A 20,000-nucleotide genomic window follows, 5' to 3' on the forward strand; every position below is an offset into this window, starting at 1 on the left:
AAATCAAATGTGCATACTGTACCTTTAGAGAAAAAAAGGCAGGTGAGGAAGAGAGAAATGAGAAGTGCCATTGCTTCACTAACTGGAGGATGAGTGACAGCTCATCAGGATCACTTCTTAAATACTGAATGCATTTACATAGGTCTTATTTGCATTGCGTTTGTTGAAGGAACCACACAGCAATGGGCCTGATATCATCTGGAAAGAAGATTTGCTATAATGGAAGGAAAATCTGTCAAAATCTAAAGTATTGTTAAATTCAAGTAATGCAGTGCCATGAACTAACAAAATAAATATTGATCAGTAATAACATAAAACCACTGGACTTCAGATTTAGGAAACAACTTATCTAAAACTTTTACAGGTCACTATTTGATGTAACCTTTTTCTTATAAGTGATTTATTTTATTTTTGCTGTGTTGACGGTTAATAATATTTTACTAGATATTTTTCAAGACACTAGTGTTCACCTTAAAGTGACATTTAAAGGTTAACTTGGCAGGTTAGGGTAACTAGGCAAGTTATTGTATAACAATAGTTTGTTCTGTAGGCGATCGGAAAATAAATAACTTAAAGGGGCTAATAATTTTGACATTAAAATGTTTTTTTAAAAGCTAAAAACTGCTTTTATTCTAGCCGAAATAAAACAAATAAGCCATTTTCCGGAAGAAAAATATTGTGAAAATGTCCTTGCTCTGTTAAACATAATTTGGGAAATATTTAGAAAAGAAAAAAAATCAAAGGGGGGCTAATAATTCTGACTTCAACTGTATATTCTGTTCCTTTCATTGTCCAGTGAGCCAGTAATTTTCATGAAGAACAGCAAGCTCTGTCATACTGCAAAATTGATAAAGCAGTTTCTTGAGGCTAAAACACTGGACTTGCAGGTGAATGGGAAATGACCACATAGAAAGTGGCATTTTTAAATACACAGACGAGACATGACACAAGCCTGACCAAGGTTACCCATACCAAACATGCTGTACTGAATGGAGTATATGCAGACAGACTTTTAATTTTAGTCAGCCCAACACAATCTCACGGCAATTTTTGATTTAGTGGCTAATTGTATGAATTCATACAATTTAATTTGTACAATTTAATCCGTCTTGCTCATCCCCCAATGACGGTTGGGTTTAAGGGTGGGGTTAAGTGCCACGCCTCCTTTTTAAAATCGTACGTAAAAATTACGAATTAGCCACTAAACTGGCAAAACGTAAAATACTTATGTTTTCCCGTGGTCATCCAGGGCCAGGGTTTCCGGTTAATTGTCATCCCATACAAAATTGCCACATTGAACATCTGATTTCTTAAAAAAAAACAATCGTCACTGCCTGGCTGAGATTTAATATAAAGTGGGTATTAGACCAAACAAGAAGCACTGCATTAAATTATATTTTTCCATGCCATGTCTTTAAAATATGGAAATTATTTTACCCCAGTATTTTCAATGGAATTTCTCCGCTAGCCTGCTGCGAATGACAGTGCCTGATTTTGAATGGTCTTTCGTCTTTTTTCACTTGAACTAAATGAATGCTTAAGTCTATTTAATGGAATGTATTGTAATTGCATTACAACATTGATGCTGTAAAAGAAACCTTATGTAATTGAAAACTGGAACTGGAACTGGAAGTTCATCATTGGCTAAAAAACACTAGCTGCGCAAATAGCCCATTTAACTGTACCACTCAGTAGAAATGTGGCATTACAAACCAATATCACTTCTGCCATTTATTTCAAAAACACTAAAACTTGTTATTGTTAACCAAGTCTCTGACTTTCTCACCCAGAACAATCTCATGGACAAGAACCAGTCTGGTTTCAAAAAGAAGAAACTACCCTGCTCTTTGATATGGAAGTCCTAAGACTCAGAATAGTTACATCTAAATACTCATCATGTCGGCTGCTTTTGACGTGGTGAACCACCAAATTTTCTTGACAACTCTCTCAGCCTCATGCTTTTGCTACTGGGGTACGTCAAGCCTCAAATCTTGGACCACTTCTCCAATTAAATAGCATGGCTTGGGTCTGTCATTTAGAAACATCACTTTTTCTACCACTGCTATGCTGACAACACCCAAATCTCTCATTCCAACATGAGCTGATGATCCCTTACCGGATTTCAATGTGATGATTCCAAACCAACAACATTGTGTTGAATATTAAACTTTTATGGCATTTAGGTGTCACATTTCAGGACACACTCACTTGGACAACATTCAACACCATATCCGTGCAACCTAGAACTTCCCTCCTAAAGGTGTACAAGTACATTACATCCCTCCCTTTATTTAACAGTTTAACATACTATTGACCCAAAACATGCTCCTTTTTAATTATGTTAACTTGAGCTAATAAGCAAGTGAGATAAAGTCAGTGTGTAAAATATATTAACATATATACAAATGTTAACACTGGAAGACATGAAACTAAATAGCCTTAACCTACATTTATTAACCGCTGAGAATGTTGTGGAAATTCCAGGTTATTCTTGTTCACATGCTTGTTCATCTTCTTTCATCAACAGAATAATCTGTATCATCATCAGTGGCGTTGTCAAGTTAAACCGATGTGCATTGTTTTAGAGGTTTCAGATGATAGATGTGTCTGGTGGCAATATATTGACCTCTATGATGGCAATCATAATAACTTTGTTGGGCTTTAGATCAAAAGATGTCATGAGTTTTCCTTATTTTCCTCTCTTAAAGAAATACTAGAACCTGAAGCTCAGAATGTGATGCTTTTTAGTTGCTCAGAAATTTGTGGAGCTGTTGTTCCCATACCTTTCCGGTAGCTGTGGATATTGCCATTTCAAGAGTTCAACAAATCTCTCAATCTCACCATTGGCTTGTGTCCAATAAGGGTTAATCTTGCGTGCATCATATCTTGGGCCCTATCATACACACGGAGCAATGTGGCGCAATGCGCAACACAACTGTTGTTTGCAATAGTTTCAGCTTGGAGTAAGAGTCATTTTGACGTTTTGCGCCACACTGTTTCAATAGCAAATGCATTTGCACTCATATGTGTGTCCATAGACGATCTGGTCTAAAAAGGGAGGCATGTTGAGGCACATTGCTGGTGCGTTGCTATTTTGAGAAACTATAATAGATTTTTAAATAGACCAGAACAAACCCAGGTAAAGTCCAGTGCAGAGCGCGTAAGTTGTGCGCCTTGCTTACACATGGCTTAATACACACAATATGTAGAGCAATACGCAAATATCTTTACATATGAAAAAAAGTCACATTTTTAATTATTTATATTATATAATACAGATAGATATAGGATATAAATATAAAGGATTAAAATATTACAAAATATTATTTTCTAGCCTACATAAATATAAAAACCATACTTTCATGTCTTCGTCATCTCGAGAGGCTTTTTCAGTTTATTCGTGACAATTTGCTTTTGTACAATGTTATCATTATTAGCAGTATTATTTATTATATCCATATTTATGTTTGTTTTATTCAAACAAGCTTAGATTTGCCCACCTCTCAGGTTTTAGACCATATGGGGCACAGCATTTGACACAAGTTTTTTTGACCACACTTCGTTATTATTGTTCTTTTATTCGTTTGCTGGAAATTAGAACGAATTTAGAAATAGCTTTGAAACAAATCTTTGCGCTTAACAAATGAAATTAATTATTTATAGGCTAATTGATGTCTGTGCCTACAAGGTTTCTCTATCCACAAGAGCGAAAGTGAAAGTAAACAATAAGGAGGCTCATCTATCATTCTCGCGCTGTAGATGCTCCGTTTAACTGTTTTCTTGCTTGTGAAATGCTCAGTTTTTTCACTTAAAAAGTCTGTCACGTAAATAGCAAATGCGCTATGGCGCGGCGCAACTGACTCTTAAAGGGAATGGGATATGAGACTCTGATTGGTTTATTCTCAAAACACACCTGTAACTCATTAAGAAAATAAGCTTAACCCTTTTAGACCATGTGCCATGGCGCAAAGCAGATTTTTCCATCTTTATATTAGCAAAAGTGGATTCTGACACGCCCTTAATGCGTTTGCACAATGCGTTTGCGTTGCGTTCGCTTTGCACTGTGCACATGGATAGTCAAAATAGAGCCCTTCATGTTTTAAGGTTTGCAAGGTAATAGTAAGCTAATGTCAGACTTTACTGTTTTGAGAATACTCAAAGGGGAATCTGGAATATTGTTTTGAACAAGCCTTAGGCCCCGTTTACATTAATGCGTTTTAGTTTGAAAATGCATAAGTTTTGCTACGGTTACGCCATCCGTCCACACTACGCCAGATTTTTTGAGTGCCGAAAACGGAGCGTTTTGGAAACGCTGGAGAGGCAGTTTTCATTCTAAAACGCTGCTGCTCCGTCTCAGTGTGGATAAGGAAAAACGGAGACATTTGAAAATGGAGGCAGGGCTGCCAAGATTGGCTAGCATATTGGGGCTTTTGTGTCATTGCGTATCCTTCCCTTATACGTCAAGCCTCTATTACATGACTATAACACATGGCTTTAACATTACCGGAAGACAACAGACCAGCCTTCACTGTAAACAACAACATGCCATTGTACAGTTAAACTCTGCCTTTTTTACTACAGCAGCAACATATATTCGCTAGAACGCGCATGCCCACAGTGCGCGAATGGTCACGTGATATACGTTTTTGGTGGCGTAGTGTGGACGGAAATATGTTCAGAAACGCTAGGTGAAACGCTAGTGTGGACGCGGATCGTTTTTGATCTAAAACGCTGTTTTTAAACTAAAATGCACTAGTGTAGACTGGGCCTTAATAGCCTTCATGTGTAAATTCCAGTATGTTGAATATTTAAGAGGGTGTTATAGAACCCTTGGCACAACTAGGTCATATCCTCTGAGAAGTAGACTCTTGTCTTCCAAGACAGTTAGTTCCTCTCAAGATCAGACTGAACCTGTTTTTTAGTGAAGCGATCATACAGTTTGTGCCATTGACTAGTGTGGCTAATGTTGATGACATGCTGAAGGAGGCTTTCCTTCACAGTTGCAGTCTTGATTTCATCCACTGTCATGGCTTTAAGAACTGCATTGGTATAAATAAATTGGCATTTATTTTTGTCAACATCATTTGTGACAGAGGACTTGTGAAGTGTCTGTGGGTGGCAAGACATGCAGTCAGCTGGGTTGATCTTTCCTGCTTTGTATATTGCCAGGTGCTTGTAGGGGTAGAGTCTGAGTGCCGATCTTTCAATTTTTCCTGGTGGTCTAGAGGTTTGTAGTCTGTGATCATGTTGAATTCTGCTACATAGAGATACAGCCGAAAGTGTTCACAGCTCCAGATGATAGCATGAGGTTCTCTTTCTTTCTGTCTGAGAATATCTCATATCAGGATATTCTATATCAGGGTTATTGCCCTGCTTGTATAAACGACAATGTAAGAGATTATAGTTAGTGTATCTCTGTGCCTAGATAGCCCCAAGGCCTACAGGGCTGGCATGAACAATGGCATTGGTTTCTCTTTCAGGGTGAAAGTATCTCATCATAGGGATATTGATCTTTGTTTGAGAATAGTTAATCTGCTTGCCCTTTACCCCAAAGCTAGTCAGAGTCTTTCTGTGCTAGTTCTCTCTAGGGTCATGTGATTGAGGAGCAATCGGGAATTAATCTTGCACATTACACTCTCAGAAATAAAGGTACAGGAGCTGTCACTGGGGCAGAACCTTTTCAAAAGATACAATTCACCTGAAGGGTCCATAATGGTACCTCAAAGCTACTCTTTAGGTACATTTGGGCACTATAATGCACTCTTGAGGTACCACTGTAGACTCTCGGGGTACAAAAATGTATCTTTTAAAAAAGGTACTGTCCCAGTGACTGCTCCTGTACTTTTATTTCTGAGAGTTTAGTCGACCATGCCCAAGAGGCTTCACAGTGTGTGGGGTAAAATACATGTGATTGCATCATTTTTTGAGTGCTCAACTGAGATGCATTTATTTGAGAAGGTCTATCCAAAAAACTACAGGGATGCTTTATTAAATTCTCATTTGCCTTTGTTGATTGTCGGGTTGTTTTAATTTAATCATTTTCTTTTCGGCTTAGTCCCTTTATTAATCTCTGGGAAACATACACACACACTCATTTACACTCATACACTACGGACAATTTAGCCTACCCAATTCACCTGTACCGCATGTCTTTGGACTTTAGGGAAAACCAGAGTACCCGTAGGAATCCCACGCGAATGCAGGGAGAACATGCAAACTCCACACAAAAACGGCAACTGAACCAGCTGAGGCTCGAACCAGGGACCTTCTTGCTGTAAGGCGACAGCACTTTCTATTTCACCCTGTTGGCTTGTTTGCTGAATGATATTTTGAAAAACTTTGGCTACAAATGACATACCAAAAATGAAACTTGTGTACCTTCGCAGTCTAATGGGTGTTGAAAATGTAGTCATGTATTATGGTTGTAGCTCAAGCTGGTGACAATCTGAAGTGAGGTCCAGTTTCGAAAACATAACAGCACCATTGAGATTGTGGATGATGTCAGCTGAGCACAGCTTGGTTTGGCAGGTGTATGTCAGCGCTAAGGTGTATATCCTCCGGGATTTTGGGCTTGGATATTGCTACATGGTTTTGGAACTTCCACTTTTCCTATGATACTTTGATCTTGAAGGCATTGTAGCAATTTTTCCAACTTTTTTACAGATGTGGAAAGGGATGTGATGATGCAACTATATGACAGGCTGAAACAACAGGCATCCACTGGCATCAATGTGCAGCTTAACCTCTTAACTTAATTTTCCAGTGCACTTGGTGTTGTTGGGGTATTGTAGCATGAGCTGATCAGCGACAGAAAGAGAAAGCTGAGGTATGTCACAATGTAAATGAGTCTAAGTTCTGAGGCTGTTCTATGACTGAAAATGGAGCCACGATTACCTTTGACATCTGAAAAAAACGTTCACGTAGCTGCTGGGACGTTTATTGCTCTCTCCAGAAATGTATATAGGGCTACTTATTCAGAATGAGCCTGGCTTGTTAGTTTTTCAAAGAGTGGAAGGGGATGTTGCTTGCCATATATTAATATTTTTTGCTGGTTTCTTTTTTTGTCACAACTCTTACTCTATCATGGGCATTCTTGTTTATAAGGTTGACTTTGGCTTCAGTGTCAATTAGCATGTTCAAAGTTTGTTGGGATACCCACACTGTTGTTGGTGGTTGCTTGATATTTGAAAGTTTCTGCATAATATATAAACTCATCTGTGCTTGAGGTTTCAGTTCAATCCAGAGATGCTTTTCTACTATTGTGCCAAACGGTTCTTTGAACAGTCAGGAACAGTTCTGCTTGGGTTTTCATGTGAGCCTGCTATGGCATGTTTACAAGCCTTTCCCAGCCTGGAATTCTTTGCACAGTTTGACATCTATGCTGAACATTGCTTGATTGGTAGAGTACTTATACGCATAACGTCTGCCTGGCTGCCAGTTCTTCATAGCTGGCTTAGAAGCATGCTATTTATTTATTTTTTGTCATTCAACCAAATAAATATCAGAAAAAAAGATGTTCGAAATTAAAATTTCTGATGCTTGTCTAAATCGCTGTTTACATTACACTTCCCAGGAAGCATTTTTTTGTTTTAAAGATATGTAAACATGTCTAATAGACATCTAAACATTGTCATCTTGGCTAAAACAAGGCTAAATTTGGGCTATCAGTGAAAATCCAATAGATGTCTAAGAATAGGTCTTAACCAGACTACTCATCAAATAAACAGAAATTAATGACTACACATATAAAGTCAGTCTAATCTGTCTGTATGTTGACTAGTTTAGTTTTAGACTATTCTTAGTTGTCTGTTAGATATTCACTGACAGCCCAAGTTTAGCCTTGTTTTAGCCAAGCTGTCTACGTTTAGATGTCTATTAGAAATCTATTAAACACAAAAGTGTTTGTTGGGTTGCATTACCTAGGCAATGACTAACACATTAGTATTAAATCCCAGAGAGCTCCATTTTATCAACACCATAGTGCAAAATGAAACTGTATCTGTGCTGACTGGCACACAATTAAATGATTAAGTAAAGAGAACCATTAGGCCCAAAAGTGAAAAAGCAGCTTAGGTTTCCTGGTTTCATTCAGGTTTTTAGCCATAGTTTTCTAACCTTACAGTATGCATAAGATTTTGTTTTTGTTGTGGTTTTACATATAGACTGTGGCTTTAATCCATGTGCAGTTTGCTGAAACAACAGCGTGGAAAGTGATTTGGTTTGGCACAGGATTTGAATGCCAGCCCTCTAGCTGGACATGTTGATTGTCTGCCAGGATATGGAAACGGAACCACTGTTCATGCATGCTGTGTGTTTTCTTTTCTTTTTTTTTCTTTTGTAATGTTTTCTGTTGTTGGCTTTTGTTAAGCATCTTTGATAATGCTGCAACACATTCAGTGCTTCTGTCTTGTATGTTATTGCCAGTTGCCTGTGTTTCAGGTGTCTCAAATGCTCTGGCTAGATCCAAGAGTTTTTTTTAATGTCAAACTGCTGTCTTTTAGTGCTCTTTTTTGTAGTCATGAAGATGAGCAGGTGAGTATATTTTAAGATTTTATTTCTCTTTCTGAACTTGAAAATTCACAGGTTGTTGCATGCTGTCTTCACCTGGTATGTAAAGCAAGTCTCTCCTGGCTTGTCTGAAAGCATGAACTTTATACTTAATATTGATGCAAGGGTTGAGGTATTATGTTAGAAGCTTTATCATAATCCTCACTGACACTATTTTCGGGGATTGTTTTAAAAATGTCCTGTATTTTTTCCACCTGCATAACACATTAACATCAGTTATTTTCTGGTTTTATTACAGTCATAACAGTGGCTGTCAAAATTGTTTCAAATATCAGCCATTTATTTCCATTTTAATGCAAGAGGTTCTTGCTCTTGGTCAACATCAAACTTTGGAAAGTGTTGCAGTTCATCAGATGTAGCCATAGTTTATCAATGTTGAGTTGTGTTGAGTGGTGTGTTTAGTTTACCACTGCTGCACTCTCAGAAATAAAGGTACAAAAGCTGTCGCTGTGGTGGTATATAACTTTTTAAAAGGTGCACTTTTGTACTTGTAAGGTCCACAATGATGCCTTAAAGTTACCACAAAGGTACACTTTTGACCATTATATGTACTAATATTGAAGGTATGAGTATGCATAAGTGTATCTTTTGAAAAGGTACCACATCAGTGAAAGTTTTTATACCTTTATTTCTGAGAGAGTGTGTGTTCACTGTTTCCTTTGTTTTTGTGTTGTTTATATTCAGCTAAAACTAAAATGTTAATATATTAATTAACAAACATGAACAAGTGAATTAAGGTACAATTGAGGTAGTCATAATTAACACATGAACTCATGTGACTCATGTTGTAAGTTAGTTCATGCCTTATAACTCATAATTAGTTAATAATAAGTTATTAAACAATGGTTGTTTTACGGATTTTTTTAAAGGATTTTGTTGTGCTGAGTTGCTGAGCTGATGATGTTTTCACATATTTTTTTAAGAATATCGAGGACCACAATGTAAATAAGCCTTGTTTCTATATTTTTTGTTAAAATTGTCAAATAAAATCAATCAATCAGTCAAACAATGTTTAGTTTACATATTTGTACATCATCATACTTGTACTGTTATTGTATTATTAAAATTAATAATAACCTGTTGCATTCTGAACAACAATGAACCTCACTGACTTCAATTGTGTGGATACAGTCTTTTAAAATGAAGTTTCACATGCAAAATTATTTTCATTGAGTTAAGTCTGTATATTACTTTCATCATCTTTGTACTTTAAACATTGTTCAATGATGTGCATTTCATAACTCTACAAATGATAACAATCTTGAAGTATACATTATAATGCATTCACAGACAGTTAACCAAAAAACATGACTGATTACAATGTTTTGAAAAGAAAGGTTTTGGTAGCACTTTATTTTACAGTGTACTTTTAAAATGTTACATGTGTAGTAATAAGAGTAAATTATGTATAATTACATATTGTAATTAATCATAAATGAAACCCATTTGTACCCCAGTGACAGTATGTTAATAATGATTATTATTATTACAACATGCTTAAATTTATGATAATGCAGTAACATAATTATTATAATTAACATTATCATAATTCATATATTTTATAAGGTGGTTCATTCCACTGTGGCGACCCTGAATCAATAAAGGGATCAATAAAGGGCAAAAAAATGGGTATATTTCGTAAATGGGGAAATCTGTCGCACATATTTCACAGATTGATATTGGCAACTTCCTGGACAATTGCATTTTGTAAGAATGCAAATCTCCTGTTTACATGACATGTTTAGTTTTTTACTAATTTTTGCATTTTTCTGTGACAGCGCCATTTTTACAAAACAAATTCTTGGGATGAGGCATAACGGGATGCGTGACAGCAGGTGAGACCTTCACTATCACCTTCACAGGCTGCTGAAGTTTCATTGTCACTGTGCGTTTTCTAATGGTTTAACCTAAGAGCAATAAAATGGTTAATAAATCTTAAATATGAAAGACTGAATTATTGTGTGTAAAATATCTGTCTGTTTGTCTTTCAGTATATTACTTAATTAATTCTGGGTTCATGTTGGGTAAACAGATAAAGGGTTGTTAATGTAATCAAGTAAAATTTTGCCTTGTATTTTCTACAAATAAAATAAACTAGACTGATTTACTACAAGTAACAAGGCTATTATACCTCTAACTATACGGTACATACAAAGCAGAAATAGGTAATATCTCTTGTCATAAGCATATATCAGCTAAAGCACCTAAATGTTATCTTCTCACATTTCCCCCTTCATTTATGTATAAATCACACAGATGAAACAATATTTACAGTATTTCACCTAGATGTAAGCTACTCTAAAGTGTGCTGACTCACTACAGGAGAGATTTTCCCAATACTCCATGAATATATGTACAGTAGATACATTTTTTTGAATAATATCCACAGAAGTCAGTCAGACTTACTACACTTGAGATTTCTTCATATTTCTATTCCTATAAATGTAGATATAAAATATTATAGAAAGTATTTACAGTAAATCACCCTACTGTGATTTTATGATTTAAAGGGTGCAGTACATTCACAGAGGTCAGACTGACTTCCTACAGGTGAGATTAATTTTACCCATATATTCATGAATATGCTTGGCAAAAATAGTACATACAGATGTAATAGGGACCTATTATTGCCCTTTTTTTAAGAGTGTTTATATGAAGTTTCAGTTCAACACAAATAATTTTATAACTCTTTGAAACTGCCCGTTTTAGGCTTTGATGCAAATTGTGCGTTTGGTGGCTGTCGCTTTAAATTCAATTGAGAATGTGGAGCTACAAACCCCTGTGTGTTAGCGTAGCTGGCGATTCAAAACAAGACTTTATCTCTGGGAAAAACTGAAAATGTTGTTCATATCTAAGTAGTCTTAAGATTGTGAAGTCTAAAATATTGGTTCTTAAACTTTTTTTTTACCAAGTACCACCTCAGAAAAAAAGTGTCTCTCCAAGTACCACCATAATCACTGGTATTGGAATATAGTAGGCCTAATTAAGCGGCTACCGCTTACTACAAAACTACAGATTAATTCTTATTGTTATGAATATTTACTATTGTCAGACACTTTGATCATAATAAATAGATTAACAATAACACACAGGTAAAAAAAAAGATAAATAAAATGTCAACGTTTAAATTAAAATGTGATTTTAAAAGTTAATTAAAAATGGCACTGTTCTTAAAGAGTTAAAAGAAAACTGCTGTACTCACATGTAAAGTACTATCATAAAGTAGCCTATTTATCAAAACCTGCAAATGTTTCTTGGACCTCATAATTAAAGGTTATACTGTATGTCATAATATTCATATATAACTCTTTTTGATAATTTTTTTAAATATATATATTGCATGTATATTTGTCTTATTTGTATATCTATGAAATCTAAACGTTAACTTGTATTTTAAATATTCATTCATTCATTTAATCTGGGGTCACCACAGCGGTATGAACTGCCAACTTATCCAGCAAGTTTTTACGCAGCGGATGCTCTTCCAGGTGCAACCCATCTCTGGGAAACATCCACACACACATTCACTACGGACAATCTAGCCCACCCAATTCACCAGTACCGCATGTCTTTGGACTGTGGGGGAAACCTAGAGGAAACCCACGCGAACGCAGGGAGAACATGCAAACTCCACACAGAAACACCAACTGAGCCGAGGCTCGAGCCAACGACCCAGCGACCATCTTGCTGTGAGGCGACAGCTCTACCTACTGCGCCACTGCCTCGCTGTATTTTAATTATATGAATTGGATTTACATATTTAAATTAGAAATTAGATCTGCTTACTGCTCGTTAGAGTAGGCTATGTGTGTCAGAGAAGCAAGTGATTAAACTATACCTGTCAACATTGGGATATAAAAATGTAAGATACGCACCCAACAACCATTACAAGTATGGGGAGGAAAATAACCTTAAATGATAGAATACATAACAAACATTAGAAAATTTTAAATAAATTAAAAAGTTTAGCCTATTAAATCCTGCCTATTAAATAGCCTATCAATTTCCTGATCACATCGTTGTTGTCGTCAAAAAAGTGTGTTCATTTTTTTACTTGAATTATTTTAGCGATTCCTCCACGTACAACTAGAGGGAAGCCTGCGTACCACTTGTGGTACATGTACTACAGTTTGAGAACCAATATGGTGTTCATTTGTGCGTCCTAAAACTCAACATTTATAATGCCTCTTAGTCGCTTACTGATCTGCTAATAAACCCTAATGGCGTTTGGCTGCTTCTCACTAAGGACTGTTTATGCTAATGAGGGCGAGATCGTCACTAATGAGCGGGACTTTGTCCGTTTGATGACATTTACAAAGGGAGAATGTTCATCATCATCATCATCATCATCAGAAAGAAAGAAAGAAAGAAAGAAAGAAAGAAAGAAAGAAAGAAAGAAAGAAAGAAAGAAAGAAAGAAAGAAAAAAAAGAAAGAAAGACCGGAACTAAAAGCCGAAATTGCGTTTCCCAGTCGGACTGTATTCACGTTTGTACCGTTTCACCCATACAACAGTCCTGTACCTGTAGACGCAGACGTTTACCATTAAAATAACACAGTGCACAACGATCGAGGATAAAACAGCTGTTTCTTTTATATTCCCATCATCATAGCCGATCGTATTATTTATATTGATATTGCTTAATCATTTATTTATGAGTCTAACGTTATGGCTGTCGACATTCGTCATTAATATGTCTTAAAACGAACTGCTGTCTTACTAAAAACCACAACACGTTCGAGTGGTAAATCTTCGTATTATAAATTAAGAAACTGCTCTCGAAGTTTTATAAGAACAGTCGTAACAGAAGTCGAGATCTCGGCAGTGTTATCCGGGTGTCAGCATGTCGGAGTCCGGTCACAGTCAGCCCGGTCTGTACGGTCAGGGACGGCGGAGGAGGAGACGCCGAGAGCGAGATCCAGCAGGACCCCCTGGTCAAAACCTCTCTGGCCCCAGTAGAGATCGAGACTATGTTCCCCGCGAACGCAGGGTGAGAACAAGAGCTGTCTAACGTTAGACATTGTTTTTGTTTGATGGACTAGATGCATTATATTATAAACACGCTGCTTATACTATAAATAGTGATTCTAAGAAGCGGAGCAAAGCAAAAAATTTAAGGCTTTTACTTTCTTCATGTGTGCTTTTTAAATATTTTTTTTCTTCAGCAAAAACAAGCTATCAAACAGCTTCACTATTATTTACAGAATATGCTCATCCCACTAAAATGTTATTTAGTCCAACAACTTTATGTATTAAGAAATGAGTCTAATTTACAGCAAGAGTCATTTGATGAAACGTTAAAAGTTGCAATTATTAGAAGCACACATTCTTGTCTCGTTAAATCTAAACTTTGCCAATATCCTCCAGAAAACAAGGTTGTGAAGAATATCCTTAATAAAATGTATTGTGATCTCTTAATTTTAATATTCACAGTCCAGAATAAGTATGTTGTTCTGAATGAGGATGAAACCCCTGGTTTGACATTTTACTTTCAGAAAAGTTATTTAACTTAAAAACTCAATTTGCATTTAAAATTATTTTTCTGTCTACAAATTCACTTTAGGAAATTTTATATAATGCAGACATCAAAATATGTCTAAATATTGTGTGAGAAATCGTTCTATTGCATATAGTTTTTTTTATTATTATTCATAGTATTATTCTGTGACATGTATTAATTATTTCAATTAATCATCTGTTATTTAAATCAATTCTATAGTAATTAAAATCTTTAGAGACTGAAATATCGACTGTATAATATTTTTGTTGTCAGGATGGAAGTGAAGAATCCACTGGACCTCTTCTTCAAAAGACCCCTATCATTCTTGCTAAACCTCCTGGAGAGAGAGTAAGTGCATGATTTATATTTATTATATTGTACATATGAAGTGCATGTTCTCCCCCTGTTTGTGTGGGTTTCCTCTGGGTGCTCCGGTTTTCCCCACAGTCCAACGACATGTGATATAGGTGAATTGTAAAAACTAAATTTGGCGTAGTATATGTGTGTGAAAGAGTGTGAATGGATGTTTCCCAGTGTTGGGTTGCGGCTGGAAGGGCATCCACTGCATAAAACATATGCTGGATAAGTTGGCGGTTCATTCTGCTTTGGCGACCACTGATGAATAAAGGGACTAAGCCAAAAAGAAAATGAATGCATGAACATATGAAGTTAAACCTTTATCCTTTATATCCATATTATTAATATAATCTTTGCTTTGGTTTCAGTCCAAAGCAAGTGCTCCAGCCAGTGGTCCTCCATCTTTGGAAAAGCCGATCATGCTCATTAAAACTAGAGACGAAGGGGGGAAACCTGGGAACCCTCCTGACATTCCTCCTTCAGCCTCAGGAGCAGGAACTGCAAAAATGGAGAGGGAAGGACAGCGTCCAACCCAACCTGTGTATCAGATCCAGAACAGAGGCATGGGCTCAGCTGCGTCCGGTGGAGCTGTGGATCGTCAGTTATTTTCACACATTTACTTCTATTTATGGTTCATTCACCCAAACATTAAATGGTGATATCATTTCTCACCCTCATGGCTTTACAAATCATACGACTTTATTTTCACAAAGCAACTAATGATATTTTCAGTGCGACCTTAGAGGATTCTGTTCCTCCATTTAAAGTCATGTTTGACCAACAATAAAAAAAATAAATAAACATAAACAAATGAATTGAGCAATTAAATCTAAGTGTTGTGAAGAGATTTGTTTGTTATGGTGAACAGATTTAAATCAGACTACAATTTACATAAAAATGACTGACATGCATACATAATCATGGTCAAAACAAATGTTTGTGTACATGCAAAAACCAATGGTTTGTTTTATTGCATAAGTCACACAAACGGCTGTTTTTTGTGGTCCACGCTATGCATGCGTTTCTATGTGAATAAAAGCTTTTCTATACATAAAATCATATCTCTTTACAAGTTTTGATCTGAACTGCTTGATTCATATCGATTTGTTTTTATAATAAAAAAAAAGTTTTACTCGGGTATGTTTGTGTTCAGTTTAAGCAAACTCTGAGCTTTTGTCGAGCTGGTCACACATTCATACCCATGCTCCACATTTAATCACTATCTATGAGTTAAACCTTGAGATGTATCAGTATGTAAAAAATGTAGCAGTTGAAATGACTATTAAAATAATATCAAAAAGCCAAGCTAAATAGGTGCGTTTTTAGGAGTGATTTAAAAATAGACAGAGATGGAGCCATTTTAATCTCAAGGGGCAAAGTGTTCCATAACCGAGGACTCGCCATAGAGAAAGCTTTGTCTCCTCTACGTGTCAATCTGGACTAAGGAACTAAAAGAACATTTTGATCACTTGATCTAAGAGATTTTACGGGAGTGTAAAAGTGCAACAGCTCTGAGAGATAGGTTGGGGCTAGATTATGAAGGTATTTATATACCAGTAAAAGCACTTTAAAATCAATTCTGAATTGGATAGTCAGCCAGTAGAGGCCCATTGGAAGAGGGGGAATGTGGTCATATTTCCTGCTATTACCAATAAGCAGGTTTTTGAACCAATTGAAAGCGAGAAATTTGAGATTTTAAAATGCCACAATAAAGTAAATTGCAGTAGTGTAACAGTGACATAATAAAATCGTGGACAGCCATCTTTAGTGTGGTGGGATTTAAGAAATGTTTGAATTTAGACAGCAAGTGGAGTTAACAAACTGGAGCCATTAACTGAACTGATAGAATACTGATACTGATCAAGGAGTCAACTTAACCATATCTTAACCAGTTTGTATTTCCTTGGATTTATCAATCTGAAACTTACTGCAATCCAGAGTTTATTCAACTGATTATGCTTAACAGGCCTCAAGGCTTTCAATGGAAAAACAGAATGATTTATTTTCTTTCTTTTTTTATTTATATCTCAACAGTTTTTTTCATGGGTTTGAAATAAAACAAAACTAGCAACATTTTAAAAACTTTTGGGTGAATTATCTTTTAACCCTTTTACATTTACACATGTAGGCTTTAAACAGTTAAGTGTGTGTTTTTCCTCGCCCTGAATAACAAATGATCTTCCACAATCTGATTTCCAGCTGTGATTGGCCAGACTAAACTCCTCCCCCCTGAGAAGATGAAGCACAGCATCAAACTTGTGGATGATCAAATGAACTGGTGTGACAGTGCTATGGAGGTAAGGGCCTATTTTATTTTATAGCCAGAAAATCAAAATGTACAGTTCTTTTTTTATGGAAAACATTTTAAGCAGTCCTCTATGCAAATAATGTGCCTACTTGATCTTCAAAGTCAACTTCTCTTTCTTTTTTAAATGTCATCTCTTCTCTGATGACATATACTGGCACAAAGGCAGCACAACACTAAATGGAGTCAGTCATATAGCTATTATAGTGTATAAAAGCACATGTATGCTTTTCTATATAGCAACATTATATCAATAATATATGGATCAGTGGTCAGCACTGTTGCTTCACAGCAAGAAGATTGCTGATTTGAGCCCTGGCTGAGTCAGTTGGCATTTCTGTGTGGAGTTTGGTTGTTCTCCCTGTGTTTGCAAGGGTTTCCTCTGGGTGCTTCGGTTTCCCACATAGTCCAAAGACATGTGCTATAGGTGAATTGAATAAACTTAATTGGCTGAAGTGTATAAGTGCGAATGCGAGAGTGTATGGGTTTTTCCCCAGTGCTGGGTTGTGATTGGAATGACATCCGCTGTGTAAAACATATGTTGGATAAGGCTACCCCTGATAAATAAAGGGACTAACCTGAAGGAAAATGAATGAATACCATTATAAGACATGATGTGGCTTTACTTTACTGTGTTGCACCAAAACACAAAGATTACGATTATAAATTGTAGTTGCCATTCACATCCTTTTTTATTTACTTCCTCTCCTTCTTGCTTGTAATTGATTAGTTAATTAAGTAGTACTATTTGAATACTGGTTATTTACAGGTAATGCATTACGAGTAACGTTTTAAGTAAATGTTCATATTATTCTGCATGGATCAAAGAAAGGGAAAAGGGGATTCTGTATCTCAGTAGACAGTGATTTTACTTTACTAATAACACAAAATGTACAAAAGTAGTAAACATTGCTTTACACTTTAATTAATCTGTACGACATAAAGCTTGAGGGTCAGGAAATTCTCAGAAGGTAAGATTATCCTACATCATTATATTTTTATGTGTTTTTTAAGGTAAATAAACGTGTAGCAGTTTTAATTTTGACAGCAAATTTTGATTTAGTTTTAGTATTAGTCTTGACTGAAATTCCATTTTAGTTTTAGTCATATTTTAGTCTTCCAAATCATTTTAGTTTTAGTCGACTAAACTTCATGAGATTTTAGTCAACTAAATCTACTCGAGGTTTAGTTGACTAAAATATGTTTGGTTTAATGTATTGTATGCATTAATTCATACAAAATATTTATTAAACTTGAAATTAAGTTAAACAGTCTTATTAAAATATGTAATACAGCTTGTTCATTGAAGACCAAAAATTAGATATGCATTGTTTATTTATATCATAAGTAATATGTAAAATTTTCAGCAATCAATCCACATGTAAGAACAGTAACTTACTGAATATGCTGGATTTTGCAATTATTTAGCAAACCTTTTTTTAACGTGGTAAAATACTAATGTTTTTGTCCAGTCTGTCGAATAGTTTCAAGTTAATAAAACTTTGAAAGAGCTTAAAATAGTTAAAGTCCACTTTGTAATGTCAGTCTATAGGCTACAAAGCTTTACTGTTGTAGTTGGTGTTACAGTACATGCAGGTGCTCAGCTGTATAGCACTAATTAAATAAGTACTATAATGACAGAAGACTTGCAAATGATAGTGTGTTATCCTGTAAAAAATTTTTTACATGTTACATAACTCACATAGAGGAATACTAAAGCAAAGATGTTTCATGTCATGCATCACACACTAAGATTAATTCTGATTAGATATTTTCTAAAAAAAAAAAAAACATCCCTCAATCACATTCTCGTCTCATTTTTATTAGTCAATGAAAATGTAAGTATATTTTTATTATAGTTTTTGTCATCATCAATTAATTTTTATTTAGTTTTTGTCTCATTTTTATCAGTAGAAACTTGTTCGTCATGAAAATTATGACGAAAATGTGTAGGCTATATGGTGCATTGTTAATTGCAGAGCTCCTTTGTTCCTTTGTAAATCCTGCAAGTTATAAAACTGATCAAGCCTCAGCTAGGTTAGAAAAAGAAAACTCAAAAGTAACGTAATGCATTACTTGTTTTAGGAGTAACTCAATATTGTAATGCATTAATAAACATAACTAATAAACATATCATATCACTAATTAACATATCTCGACTGAAAACATGATAATACCACCAGGAAAATGGGCTCAAGAAACAATACAGCTTGATATTCTCTCTATTTTGTGCTCTGTACATGCATCCAATATGACTAAATGTATGCTTAATGTGTGTTTTTGTACCTCAGTACCTGCGAGACCAGACGGATATGCTAGTAGTTGGAGTTATTGGACTACAAGGCACAGGCAAATCCACAATCATGTCTCTCCTGTCTGCAAACAGCCCTGAGGAGGATCAGAGGTCAGTCTGTCATCAGCATCCCAATTGAGTGCTTGTCATCACAAATTCATTGCATTGTTTTCCTCGTCATCATTATTGAGCTCCACCCATTGATTCTCTGTTAAACAGGGCGTATGTATTCAGAGCTCAGACGCAAGAGATCAAGGAGCGAGCCGGAAACCAGAGCAGTGGGATTGATTTCTACATCACACAGGAGAGGGTCATCTTTCTGGACACGCAGGTCAGACCGAAGGCTAGCTGTTTTAACAGTATAGGTGGCTGCTTGATAAACTAATTATCGCTTTCATCCGCAGCCAGTTTTGAGCCCTTCTATTTTGGATCATCTCATCAATAATGATCGCAAGCTTCCACCAGAGTACAACCTGCCACATACATACGTGGAGATGCAGGTGGGCTGATTATGAACTACAGAATATGTCATACTGTTCAACTAATATTGCTGTGTTTTTGTTGCAGTTTTTGTTATATATTTTTTCCTCTGGAATTTTTCTGATTTCTTTTAGTTTAGCTTGAATAAAATATATATTTATAAAAACTGCCAAGGTTGACATTATTAGCCCCCTTAAGAAATGTATGTATATTTTTAAATTGTCTAAAGAACAAACAATTGTTTTTCAATGACTTGCCTAATTTACCTAACTTGCCTAGTTTTTGAAGCCATTAAATTACACTTTAAGCTGAATAGTAGTTTATTGCAAAATAACTAGTAAATATTATATATTCTTGCTACAGAATTAGGTATTAGTAGGAATCTGTGCATGCTGAAATCTGCAGCCCGTCATTGAGTCTGTTTATTTATTTGTGTAAACTTATATTCATTCAGTTTTTAAATAAATTTCAGTAATATTATTGACTGATATGAAAATG

At 35.7% G+C, this 20,000-nt stretch overlaps 2 protein-coding genes across 2 annotated transcripts in view; one reads left to right on the forward strand and one right to left on the reverse strand.

Annotated features, from left to right (window-relative positions):
- The window catches only part of LOC110438015 (uncharacterized), a 3,545-nt gene extending 2,425 nt beyond the window's left edge, over positions 1-1,120 (reverse strand). The window contains exon 1 of the mRNA XM_021467076.3: positions 23-1,120. Coding sequence (XP_021322751.1) covers positions 23-71 — 49 coding nt within the window. The 5' untranslated portion in view covers positions 72-1,120. The remainder of the gene's footprint in view (positions 1-22) is intronic.
- An 11,959-nt stretch (positions 1,121-13,079) lies between these two features.
- smg9 (SMG9 nonsense mediated mRNA decay factor) overlaps positions 13,080-20,000 on the forward strand; it is a 12,135-nt gene continuing 5,214 nt past the window's right edge. The window contains exons 1-7 of the mRNA XM_001923780.9: positions 13,080-13,557; positions 14,341-14,415; positions 14,793-15,021; positions 16,624-16,721; positions 19,021-19,133; positions 19,242-19,353; positions 19,427-19,522. Coding sequence (XP_001923815.2) covers positions 13,411-13,557; positions 14,341-14,415; positions 14,793-15,021; positions 16,624-16,721; positions 19,021-19,133; positions 19,242-19,353; positions 19,427-19,522 — 870 coding nt within the window. The 5' untranslated portion in view covers positions 13,080-13,410. The remainder of the gene's footprint in view (positions 13,558-14,340; positions 14,416-14,792; positions 15,022-16,623; positions 16,722-19,020; positions 19,134-19,241; positions 19,354-19,426; positions 19,523-20,000) is intronic.

This window comes from Danio rerio, chromosome 16, assembly GCF_049306965.1.
Source record: "Danio rerio strain Tuebingen ecotype United States chromosome 16, GRCz12tu, whole genome shotgun sequence".
Classification (NCBI taxonomy): Eukaryota; Metazoa; Chordata; class Actinopteri; order Cypriniformes; family Danionidae; genus Danio; species Danio rerio.